The sequence below is a fragment of the Rousettus aegyptiacus genome, unplaced genomic scaffold (genome assembly GCF_014176215.1).
Source record: "Rousettus aegyptiacus isolate mRouAeg1 unplaced genomic scaffold, mRouAeg1.p scaffold_m13_p_1, whole genome shotgun sequence".
Taxonomy (NCBI): domain Eukaryota; kingdom Metazoa; phylum Chordata; class Mammalia; order Chiroptera; family Pteropodidae; genus Rousettus; species Rousettus aegyptiacus.
In genome coordinates, this window is record NW_023416284.1 from 82067690 (window position 1) to 82080467 (window position 12778).

The 12778-nt window shown below is 37.7% G+C and overlaps 1 protein-coding gene and 1 pseudogene across 6 annotated transcripts in view; both read right to left on the reverse strand.

The window, feature by feature from the left end:
* The window catches only part of FARS2 (phenylalanyl-tRNA synthetase 2, mitochondrial), a 442133-nt gene that overhangs the window by 391555 nt on the left and 37800 nt on the right, over window positions 1-12778 (reverse strand). For 3 of the 6 annotated variants that reach the window (XM_036229283.1, XM_036229447.1, XM_036229413.1), the window contains exon 2: window positions 10396-10617. The exons of the other annotated variants lie outside the window; for them this stretch is intronic. In XM_036229283.1, coding sequence (XP_036085176.1) covers window positions 10396-10420 — 25 coding nt within the window. In that variant the 5' untranslated portion in view covers window positions 10421-10617. The remainder of the gene's footprint in view (window positions 1-10395; window positions 10618-12778) is intronic. 6 annotated transcript variants of the gene reach the window in all.
* Window positions 1192-3279, reverse strand: LOC107505841 (annotated as a pseudogene).

Here is a 12778-nt window from a genome sequence, read left to right on the forward strand (position 1 = left end):
GCCAATGATGGGTGATCATAATTCATCATGCTTCAGGCCCATCAATGAGTTGTCACTCTCTTCCCACTTGAAGCCCACACACAGCATTGACTCAGTCTGCCAAAGGTCCTGATAGTCAGAAAGTGGCTAGATATACAGTTTCAATTTCTTGTTTGTCCACGTTTGTCCATGGATCCCTCATGATTTCCTCTAAAATGCCTTTCTCACTGTGCTCGAGGATCCGAAATTTTTTAAGCAAGTTTTCACTCTCTATGGACATTTAGAAACATAGTACATTCTGAATTCGTCTCTCTAAAGGGCAAGAATCAAGAGATCATCATAAAAAAAGGATGACTCCAAGTATCCACATATCTACCAGGGAACCATCATAGTCATGCTTCTGGAAGAGTTCCAGGGCAAAAGTACCAACTAGGAGGTGGGAGAGCAACTGCCACAGAAGGTATTCATCTTATAGATAATGATGAACTCATTCCTAAAGCCAATGTCTGCAACACTGACATTAAAGTCAACATCAAAAAGTTCTCTGGCTTTGGGTCCCTGTGGACTATACCCTCTGGTGGCAGTACTACACAGCAGACAGTATAAGGCAGAATTTGCCACCAGCCTCTTTCTCGTTCATGTGGCCATGGTCTTGCAGGTAATGGAACATTTCTCCTCCACTAACATGCACCATGACCAGGTAGAGTGTTTCCTATGTCTAGATCACCTCAAATAGTTTCACAATATTAGTTTAATTCAAGGCCTCTATGCTTCGGATTTCGAGGCGTTGTCTCTGGAAGCTGGAAAACTCTACCGACTATTGTTAATTACCGTCACAGCCACCTCTGTCTCAGTTATAATATACCCAGCCAACATCACCTTGGAAAAGCTGCCCTGGACAAGGATCTTGAGAAGCTGATAATTGTCAATATGGGTCTCCTCATCAGTAGAGATGGCCGTTAAGTGACCTACTAACTACTCTAACAACACTAACTAAAAAAAAATTACAATAAAAAATAGTAAAAAATAAAATTAGGAAAAGAAAAAGGGAAGAGACAAAAATAAAATCACAAGAAAAACAACTCGAAGAATAAAATAAATAAATAAAAACTAAGAAAACAAAAATGATAGAATAAAGAAAAATAAGAATGGGAACAAAATTAAATAAAAGAATGAATAAAAATGAAAAAATTTAAAAGAAGAAAAGGGACAAAAAAGCAGAGAAAAAAATAAAAGACAAAAAAAAAAAAACAAAGAAGAAAAAGCTAATTGTGACCGAAGTCCCTTAAGCAGCCAAAAATCAGCTTCCTAGGTAACAGGACCAAAAACCCAAGACCTGGCCAGGGACTTATATCAGTGCTTAAAATTCTCTAATAATGGTTGCTTATAAGGTCATAGCAATAAATACACCAAACATGGCTGGGGGATAATCCACGGTGGTTCTTCCCATAGGGCAATAGGCTGTCTTACAGAGAACCGCAGTAGAAAAGCAGACTTCCCTTGCTTAAGCTCAAAGTCTGCAGACCTTGGCAGCATACTGCAGCAGCAGGTCCTCTGAACTAGTGCCAGGAAAAGGCATTCATCCATCAAGTTCATAAGGCAGCCATCCACGTTGCTAAGCAGCATAAAATGAAAATTCAGTTTGTCACCTACCTGACATTGGCTTTCATGTACCATGGTGTAATGGGTTGCCTGAAAGGCCTCATTCTTTTCAAAGTATTTTGCTCTGTCTTCAGAGGACTTTGTTTCAGAAAGAAGCTGTTTCAGGATTGACCCATTCTCAAGTTCCCTTTGTCTTAATTATTGGTCATTGGGTATATAAGTCCAATGATACCACAAGAGTTCCCAATGGTCTGCTTCATGAAGTATACTTGAGATTGACTTCTCACTCTTTCAGTTCTTCAATCTGTTTTTTCCTGAAGTTCTCATGCTGGGCCATGAGGGAAAACAGCAGCAGCAGCATGCAGGCAGCTGCTGGGAACAAGCCTCTTCCTCCAGCCCAAGCGCATCCACAAAAAGCCACAAGCTGGCAAACCCCTGCCCGGCCAGCATTTTGTTTGGAATCTTGGGGTTAAATTCCATCAGTTTGAGGTGCATCTTCTTGAACTGATGTAGAAACCACAACCCAGAGAAGAAACCTCTTCCTTTCCTTATTTAGATCTTTATGTAGATATTTCTGACCTATATCATTTTCCTTCTCTCTAAAGAACTTTTAATATTTCTTGCCAGGCTGATCTACTGGTGATATAGTCCCTCAATTTTTGTTTGTCTTGAGAAAGTCTCTATTTCTCTTGCACTTTTGAGAGGTAATTCTGCTGAAAACAAAGCTCTAGGTTAATTTTTTTTGTTGTTTTTTCTTGCTTATATGGTTTCTGAAGAAATATCTGGTGTAACTCCTATCCTGTGACTCTACAGGTAAGGTGTTTATTTCCTCTGGCTTTCTTCAAGAGTTTCTCTTTGTCTTTGATTTTCTGCAGTTTTAATGATATGCCCATGTGTAGATTTTTTGAAATTTGCCTGCATGGTGTTCTCAGAGCTTTCTGGATTTTCAATTTGATGTGTGTCATCGAACTTCTCAGCCGCTATGAGAATATTTCAAATATTTCTTCTTTTCCTTTCTTTGTTTCTTCTCCTTTTGGTATTCCCATTACCTGTATATTACAACTTTTGAAATTGGCAGTACTTAGATATTCTGTTCTAGTATTTTTCATTCTTTTATCCCTTTGCTTTTCAGTTTGGGAAGTTTCTATTGGTTTATCTGCAAACTCACGGACTGTTTCCTTGGCTCAGTTCAGTCTATTGATAAGAGGAAAAGGAGGAGAAACTTTCCCCACCCCCACAGTCACATGGGGCTACAATGGATATATTATATCAACATGGATTAAAAATGCACTACAGTTGTGAATGAAAGCAGTCTCTGGTTGGCTTTTTGTCTCATTTTTGACAGCTAGATCAATCATGAACCCCTTGTTCTCATCACTTACAAACTTTTAGGTTCTCACCTTCCCTCCATGCTTAAAAAACAGGCTCCTGGTCCTATTCTTAGCTCATTAATCCACTAAAGCCACAAACTGAAAAGATCTCAATCTTAACAGAGTTTTATATTCTAAAGAGGACAGGATAAGTAAATTCAGTTGACCTGAGTCCAATACCCAATCTACGAATAAAGAAAATTTTGCAGAAATTTTTTTCTAAGTAACACTTATTGAGGTTGTACAGATGTGTGTATATTACAGTACAAAGAAATGAAAGAGAGAAAGAGAGAAAGAAAGAGAGAAAGAAAGAGAGAAAGAAAGGAAGGAAGGAAGGAAGGAAGGAAGGAAGGAAGGAAGGAAGGAAGGAAGGAAGGAAGGAAGGAAGGAAGGAAGGAAGGAAAGAAGGAAAAGGAAAGGAAGGAAGAGGAAGGAAGGAAGGAAGGAAGGAAGGAAGGAAGGAAGGAAGGAAGGAAGGAAGGAAGGAAGGAAGGAAGGAAGGAAGGAAAAACAAGACTTGTAAACTCATACTCAGAATCCCTGCTGAGTTAAAAATGCAGACCCCCCCCCCCCACACACACACACGACTCAAACTACATCTTAGTCACTTTATCACTTTTCCTATAACAGTTACCAGTTTCCTGTGGTCCTTTTTTGAAGGGGGGAACCACTGTAGTGTTTATTTAATCTATTTATGAAACATTCTTTTTGATTCTTCCCACAAACATGGTCATATACCATATCCTGTTTTTCATTTAATAGCAATATGCACTGGAATTCTTACCCTGTCAGCACATTCTTTGGAAAGTCACAAAATCATGCTATTATTTGTGTGTGCCAGGATTTATTTAAACAGTGTCTCACTAAGGTGCTCTGTTCCCAGGTTTTTGTTATGTAAAATGACACTGAAATAAGCAACCATGCCCACATACCTTAGAAAAGCTAAGTACAGATAAAGGGTAACTCTTCAATGGTGGAATTTCTGGGGGAAAGGGCACATGCATTCTATTTTGATAGTCTGTGGATCTTATGTTTTAGTAGAGAGTTTCTCTTTGCCCAAACATTCATAAGCACTTAAAAAAATTGTTTGCCAAATTGGCCAAAAATGGTATCTCATCAACATACTTTTCATTAATTACCAATAAAGCTCCACATTTTCATTTGCTTTTTTGGTAGATTTGTATATTTTTTTCCTTAAATTATCAATTCACACATACAAAAAAAAAAAACTACTGGATTGATAAGTCTTTTCATTATATACATATCCAAATCCTTTCACAACACAGACTGTTATTGGCAACTCTTTCCTAGTTATATGTTGCCAGACTGTGTTTGATTTTTTGACTAACTTTATATGTAAGTTTCCCTTTTTCTTAAAGAAAAAAAAACTCAAATTTTATATAATAAAATCAATCATGCTTTGTGACTTTTTTTTTTTAATTTACATACTGCTTAGAGAAAGGTCTTCACCATTCTACAATTCTTAATAAATCTACTCATGTTTTCTCAGTTTTATTTTTCCTGTTTTTATGCTTAAATTTTTGATAAATTTGAAATTTGGGTATAATGAGTGAAAGGAGGATAATGCATTTGTTTAACCTTGTTTCCCTAAACATTTAAATTATGGGAAAAAATCTATTTTCTACAGTGACTTGAAAACCATATTATAATCTAATTTCAGGTCCAGTTAAGTTTATTTCTGGACATTATTTAGTTCCATTGATCTGTTTGCCTATTTCTTCTTCTGTAGCAGGAAGTTTAAATCTTCAGTTCCAATGTTTAAATAACTATAGCTTCATAATGTACTTTAACATCCAGTAAGTCTAGTTGCCTCTCATTACTTATTTTTTGAAATTTTCCAAGTTATTCTCACATTTTTATTTTACCAGATGAATTCTGTATCATTTTGCCAAGTCACTCCCTGAACAATACAAAAATCCTATTGCTCTTTGAATTGAGAAGACATTGATTTTACAGATTAATTTATAGACAATTGACCCCTTTCACTATTAAGCTTTCTTTTCTAAACTCCTTTTTCCATTTCCTTAACTCTTCTACCATAGCCCTCAAAAATTTAAAGTTTTTATCATATATGGCTTCCACATTTCTTATTTTAAGTTTATCCACAGGTATTTTATCATTTTGGCTATCATAAGAAAGTCATTTTTAAATACATTTTATTGGTAAGTAATATACAAAAACAATACGAAATTCAAAAGGTACAAAAGGATATAAATTGAAAAGTAAGATTCTGTCCCCAGACATCCAGATTTCTTCCCTGGAAATTCATTTCAAATCTGCATCAGGATGTAAATCATTTTACTTTTAAAAAATTAGTATATCATCTCTCTGAAACATAAAAGCCAAGACTAAAACAAAATTCACATATTCTAGCCAAGTCTAAAAGATAACTCCCATCCCTGCCAGTCAGCCTGGAGTCCTCCTTCCTCTCAAATCTTCCACATCCAATCCACCAGTAAGTCCCACCGAGGCCACCCACAAAATATGCCTCAGATTCATCCACTTCTCCCCTAAAAACAACTAAACTATAAAATCTGAGAAAACAGAGGCCCGGTTTATTTCATGTCCCACTGTTTATCTCATGCATGGCATAGTGTCTGGCATGGAATGTAAATAATGCACCACTGCTCCATGCATAGAAATGCTCATAGCAGCATTAGATAATTGAGCCGTAGTCTCAGTTGGAGCTACTCAAAAGGGTGGTCCTCAGACGAGTGCCTGATGCCAGCCTATGGAAAAGTAAGAACAGAAAGCAGAGTTAAGAACATAAATACTTTTGGAATGATTTGGCATTCCTGCCATATTCCTCTGAAAATTCGTGTTTCTTGCTTATTATTTATAAACATATCCATCAACAGATTAGAAATAAAAAATTGTGGTCCTTTACCACAGACAGGTTAAGAAGCAGGGCATGTTGACCACCATCGCTTTGAGCCTAGACTAACCTAGTAGGCGTCCAACAGGAGTGGCTGCTTCCTCTCTTGCCCTGTCCTCCAATTCACTTCCAGAATGATCCTTCTAGCAAGTAACACAGAACCACATCCCTGCAGCGCTAACCCTTCAACGCTTCCCCACGGCATTCTCCAGGACCTACAAATCCCTGCGTTGTTGGGCTCCTTCCTGCGTCTGTGATTTCACCCAGATCTTTCTTGTCACCATCCAGGCACCCTGTCTGTCTCTCTTTCCAGGACACATCACTCTCTATCTTGAAGTCTTTGCATAGGGTTTTCTCTCAGACAGAAATGCCTGGCCTAGAACACAATCAATACATTGGGGAAAGAATTAATAAAAGAAGAAGAATTTTGTCACAGGTCTTTTTAAAAAGTGAAAACATTCTCACATCCATGCCCCATTTTTTTTTGATAAAAATAAAAATCTCACACCTTCTCTTTACTTCAGTCTTAAATATTCTCATCTCCAGGACCAACATTGGTGGGATGAGTGCTTGCCTACTACCAGGTAATGCAAAAGCTAAAGCTCAGTGTAGGGTCCTGTCAAGATCGAGTCTTCAGGGCAGCTTTGTATTTTAATCACACTCACGTGACCAAGATTCTGACATGAGTCACCCCTTCCTACCCACAACTTTAAGCCAAGGTGAAGTAATTCATACAACAGGAATTCAGGTAGTTAACAAATACATGCCGAAATGTTCAAACTCACTACTAAGCAAAGAAATGTGCAATTCAATGCTATGTTTTGCTATCAAGATAACAAAGCTCAAACAGCAATGCTACCCAATGTTCTATGTAGTGTATGGTTAGTTTCACAAATCTGTTATCACTGGTATCAACTTGTAGAAAATAATATATAAAATCCCAGGGTGCGCGCGCGCGTGCATGCGTGTGTGTAACATCAAAATGTTTATCTTTTTCAGAGCAAGCAATTCCACTCTGGGAAAATATCCTAAATAACTAATCCTAAATAAATACAAAACTTTATTTACAAAAAGCTCACGAGAGGATAATCTGCAATCAGGAAAATATCAGAGAAGTGCAGTTCATTGAACCTCAAAGAAAAGAGGGAGTCTACCACAACTGACTAAACAGATTTGTCTATGCAGGTCAGTTTCTATTACTCGGAGGCAGAGCAAAATCCCACCAATGAGTAAGGACTGAGCTTCTGGTCTAGATGTTGACAGAATAAGCAAATATTTTAATAAATACCTTTCAATGAAAAATCAAGCTTCTGTAAAGAAAAATATATAATTAAAAGAAAATATATACGTTAAGTAAAAAAAGGTAAATTTTTCATAAAGTGTCCAATTACAACACATAAAAATTACACATAAAAAAAAAGAATGAAAAAAATGTTTAAATGTTATAAGTAGCTTGCATTCAGGGGGAGGAAAAGGGTAAATTTACTCTCCTTTCAATTTTACCTTATTTTCTGAATTTTTGAGAACAAGTTTATAGTTCTCATCATGAAAAAACTTTTAATCTCATATAGCAGCAGTCCCCAACATTTCTGGGACCAGGCACTGGTGCTCCTATGAAAATCTAATGCCAGATGATGAGGTGGAGCTTGGGCAGTGATGTTAGCGCTGGGAGCGGCTGCAAATACAGATGAAGCTTTGCTTGCTGGCGCACCACTCACCACCTTCTGCTATGCAGCCTGGTTCTGAAGAGGCCACTGATTGTAGGGTTCCTTGTGGGGGGCGAAGAGTGTTAGGGATCCCTGACTTAGAGACCAAACAAAGTGAAAAAAGTGCCTACCTAGCCTGCTATTAACAAAATGTTTCTCAACACCAGGTCAATAAGACTTTTCTAACTTCTTTTCACTGTATAATCATACTGCTGGTTATTGCACGAAAGATAGTATGAAGCTAATTTAGTTGGGATGCAGAGAAAAATCATCCTGTCCTTTAGTTCACAAGTATGATTAACTACATTACCCTTGTGCTCTTCCAGGAGAAAAGCAGTTTACATACTGAGTTTTCAATACAATAGCACCATGTATTAAATAAGCTATTCAGACATATTAAGGACAAACATTTCCACTCCAAAGTTATAGATACAGAGTAAAAGCTCTGTGAAATGTAAATATCCATAAAATCCAAACCCAATTTACCCAGTAGCTGTAATTACTGACAGCTTAGAGGTTAATATCAATTTCAAGGTGCCTCAAGCCACCACGAACTGAGTGGGTTACAGTCATCTACAAATCATTCAAATCCCTGGGTAGACAGCACATGGCTGTTAAAAGAACCAGTGGACTGTTATTTCTCTTTCCCATTCTGTCTCCACAGTTGTTTCATTTGAAATTCACCAAGAGCACTTCCCTCACTATTAAAGGCTTCAGAATTTCAACTACACAACTAAACATATTTGGGGTGAGAGTTTATAAAGAGGAAGGAGGAAAAACTACCACACAATAATACTGAGGTTTAGATTTCAGTCACACAAGAGAAATCAAAAACTCAAAGTTAATGCTTCCTTGACAACCTTAAATCTCTACTCTGTGCATATGGATCATAATGAGAGTTTTATTAGGATCACAATTGTGGCAAATACATACGCAAATCATGTACCACAAATAACATTGAACATTTTTCCTGTTAAATAAAATAAGTTTATATTCAAACTCATAGATATCACAAAGCTGTAACTTTGTATGGAATTGAATTTTGATCCCATAATATCTCTTGGCACCCAATACCAATCTCCAGGCCTTTATTGCTCTAGACCTCAGTCAGACTATTGCATCAAGGTCACAGTCTCTAAATACATCTCTATGCAGCTGCAAGAGAGGAAAAACGTTGGGCATTTGTCAAAGAAGACTCCAAATATACATCTTTTGAGAGCACTGGGGATGGGAGTGGCAAAACAAGTGCCCCAAGTTCTCGCAACATTGCGTAGAGGAAAGAACACTACGTCAGAAACTAAGAGACCCAGACCTGAGTTCCCAAATGCCAGCCACTGTCTGTGTGACCCCTTAATGGGCTCAGTTTCTTCATCTGTCAAACAAGAACATCCCACTAGATATGAGTCTAGGGTCATTTACACATAAACACAAGAACTATGGGTTCCCATTACTTACCCATGGGGCTTTGGTAGAACTCCTGAGACCTTGAGGATAAAGTATAACTTTCCTTTATTCATTCATTCCTCCAAACAGAAGAAGACACAAAACCATCACTTACATAATGTAAATAACAATGTGCTAGACTCTTCAGAGTAAAGACATAAAAATTATTCATTTTAAAAGGTATAGGTCTTACTTTAAGGCACTTAATGTTTATAATCCAATGGAAAATACAAAGAATTGATAAAAATTACAATAACAAAGATTTAGAATAAATTGCTAACTGATCACAGTACTTTTCCTACTGAGCCTAAATGGGCCCTCAAAATCCTTCTCAAATTAAGAACTCCATTCAGCATCCAAAAGACTACAGTTACCAGGTAAAGTAATTTTTGCTGCTGAGATTAGGCATGTTCCTGAGCAGATGCCCAGGTTCTTCCAATGTCCCACCCTGCCTGTCCTCTCAACCTCTTTCTACCTTCCCCTCTAAATCATTGGGTATTCCTGAGAAGTGGAGGGCCACTAAGAACCTTGTCGAAATGGCTAAATGTGCTTGTCAATTCACATTGGCCAACTTTTCAAAAATTCCAAATTTCAAGGAAATAGAAAATATACAGAATTTGCTTTATTCCATTTCTAGCACATTGCTATATTAAACACTGAACTGGATGACTATTATACTGGCATTAGATACCTAGTATATTCCTATTAACAAGTATAATGCAGAGTGTCATTGGTACTTAAATCAATACACATATGAACAAGTGAGTTTTGAAAACACGCACACATTTCTTCTTCTTCTATTGTGAAAGGCTGCATCCCTAATCCTAGCTGGCCATCTACAAAAACAAATGACTTTGTGACAGCAATGTAAATTGGTTCCACTCCTCTAGAAAGCAATCTGGCAATATGTTTTCAAAGCCATAAAATTGTTCATGCTCTTTGATCTAGCAATGCCACACCTGGGACTCTTTCCTAAGAAACTAATTCAATATATAGAAATGGTTACAGAAACAAAGATAAGCCTCCAAGTATTATTAATAATTGTGAAAAGTTGGGAACAATGTACATGTCAACATGTTAAATAATTAATAGTTTATCGTCACGAAAGACTATTATGCAACCATCAAAATGGTAATTATAGAGATTATACAGCAAGAAAGGAAAATGCAGATACAAAACAACAGGTGCATTTTATTGCAGAAAACTTTAAAACCTAGTCATCTCAATTTTAGGATGGCAAATAGGGTGTTTTCTCCCTTCAAACTTTTTGTTTATAATACAGTTCTGATGTCCCTATCATTACAAGATAATCTTTTTTAAAAAAAAATGAAATCAAACCTTTGATCATAAGGAAAAAGAGGAAAGGGGCCACATCACACAGCACAGACCGCTGTCTTACCCAGGGAGGAGAGGAACAGCAGCATTCCGCATTGTATGGGGCGCTAGGAGCCTGTGCACAGGACAGCTTCATAGAGAGCCACCTGGAGGTGCTGCATACTTGTCGATGATTGCCAAAAAATGAGCAGTGCCCATCTGCTAACCCCAGTCAATTTCCTCCTTTACGAGCATCCCGAGGCAGAGAATTCTCTGGGCACACAACACGTGCTGTCAGCTTAGTTATCTGTTTAAGAGATTTATATGGGGTCACACAGGGCTATAAGAATTTATTTAAAGTAAATAAGCTCAGATTTTCACATTTGTAGCAATAAGGGATGTCTATGGCAAGAAATGCAGTGATTATAAAGACTGGGGGAAGAAAGAAACCATCTTTCACTTCTGGTGATGCAAGGGGTGAACCACCAGTGTTGCCACATGTGTGTGTCTAAGAAACAGGAGGTCAAAGTGAGGGCAGATTTCTCTTCTCTTGGACTGACTCAGGGATAAAGGACACAGGACATCAAGGAGAGTGTTCAGTGCTCACAAATATTAATCATCAGATGGAAATGGAATTACACTTGCAGCCACTTAACCCCCACATGCAGTTTCAGCCCTGTGACCAACATGGGGACCAGATTTACGAAGGGAGATCTTAGAAAACTCCAGTCCGGTTTTAAACGGCCAACACTGAGTGAATCTTATACATTCTCTGCCTTGCTGCTCTTGTGTTCTTCTTACCTTGGTCCCTGTAGCCAAGCACCTCTTTACACCACAAGTTCTGACCTCTCCAATATCTTAATTTCTGTTCCAAGTCCTTGCTCAGAAAGACAGCAAACCAAAAAACATTTAGAAACAGGTTTTGAAATCAGATACAACTGACAAAATTCAAATTATGTTAACCTACTCTCTGTTGACCCTAGAAAAATTACTTAATCTCTCCAAACCAGTTTCCTTATCTTTAAAATTTGTACCTATGTCATAAAATCATTATAAAATTTAAATGAAAGTATAAATGTAAACCGCAGTCAGTATCTGATGCTTCGTAATGTTGAATGTAAAGTTTGCTACACATGTCATATTGTTCCTCAGCTCTTGGCACACTACCTGTCTCTCCTTCCTCCATTAGTCTTGTCCATTAAAAATGAACAGCATGGCTCCACACTCTACTGTTAAACCTTCCTTATACTGACCGCACACCTGTACTCAGCTTGCCTTTTGGAACCTCCCCAGTACCCAAACCAAGATGCCAAGATCTCATTTCTGAGCGATGATCTCACTCATCTTTCCTATAAATGTAATATCTTAGACAGAGAGGAAGCACACAGCTATCCTTTTGAAGCTTGTGCACTGAGGCCACACTGCCTGGGTTCAAAGCCCTAATCTTTCACTTGTTAGTTCATGTGACTTTGGTTAACCGACTTAACTTTGTGCCTCAATCTCCCCATCTGTAAAATAAAGATAATAATAGTGCCTACCTCATAACATAAGATTGTGTTAATAATAAAGCTGAGAGGTATGTCGAACACATAGTAAGCAGGCACTTTTTAAAAATTTTGTCTCTCCATTTAGGCCAGAAGTACTTGGTTAGCTACCTACACTATGCCTCTATTATCAGAGAAGCTAAACATCTTTGCTACTCTCTGACACTAGAGGAGATTAAGTATAGGCTCTTTAAAGGAAAGCCTTCCTATCCCCAGTGTGGTCCACAGTTTCAGCCAGCACTGACGTCACATGGGGGCTCATCAGAAATGCAGATTCTCAGGCCACACCCAGCCCAACTGAAATGGAATCTGCGTATTACCACATTTTCTAAGTCTAAGGTGCCTGGGGTTCTTGTTATAATGCAGTTCTAGCCTGTGGAAGGTGGACCTGAAACTCTGCTGTCCGAGAACCACACACAGAGTGGTGGGATCCACAATGAAAAGAGCACTGCACTCCAAAGAGTACACCAAGATGTGAAAAAACTCTCGCCTTGGCATCTGTAAGTGAACAAGGAGAAAGATGGGGGTGAATCACTATGGGAGAGTGTATGGCTAAGAGGATAAAAGGCAAAAGGAGCTCCTTGGAAGATTCTTAGAGGGTAGGCCCATGTCCTATTCATCTTTGTGTTTTCAACATAGAAAGTCTGACATAGAGGAGGTAGTCCACTGTAACTATCTGACACTATCTTTACCTTTGTGTAAAAGTTATCCCTATTTTCAAATAAATGGAATATTCGTTAGTTTTATAAAAAAAAAAATAAGTAAATAAACTGTTTTACAGTTATATTAGTGGCCCCTCCTCATCCTATCATAATATATTGGATTCTATAGTTCCTATATGAAGATGACACAAGCTATTATTGATAGTAGGGAATCATTTCTAAATTTTTTTTCTTAGAAATAATGTTGGCTTTGAAATAGGAA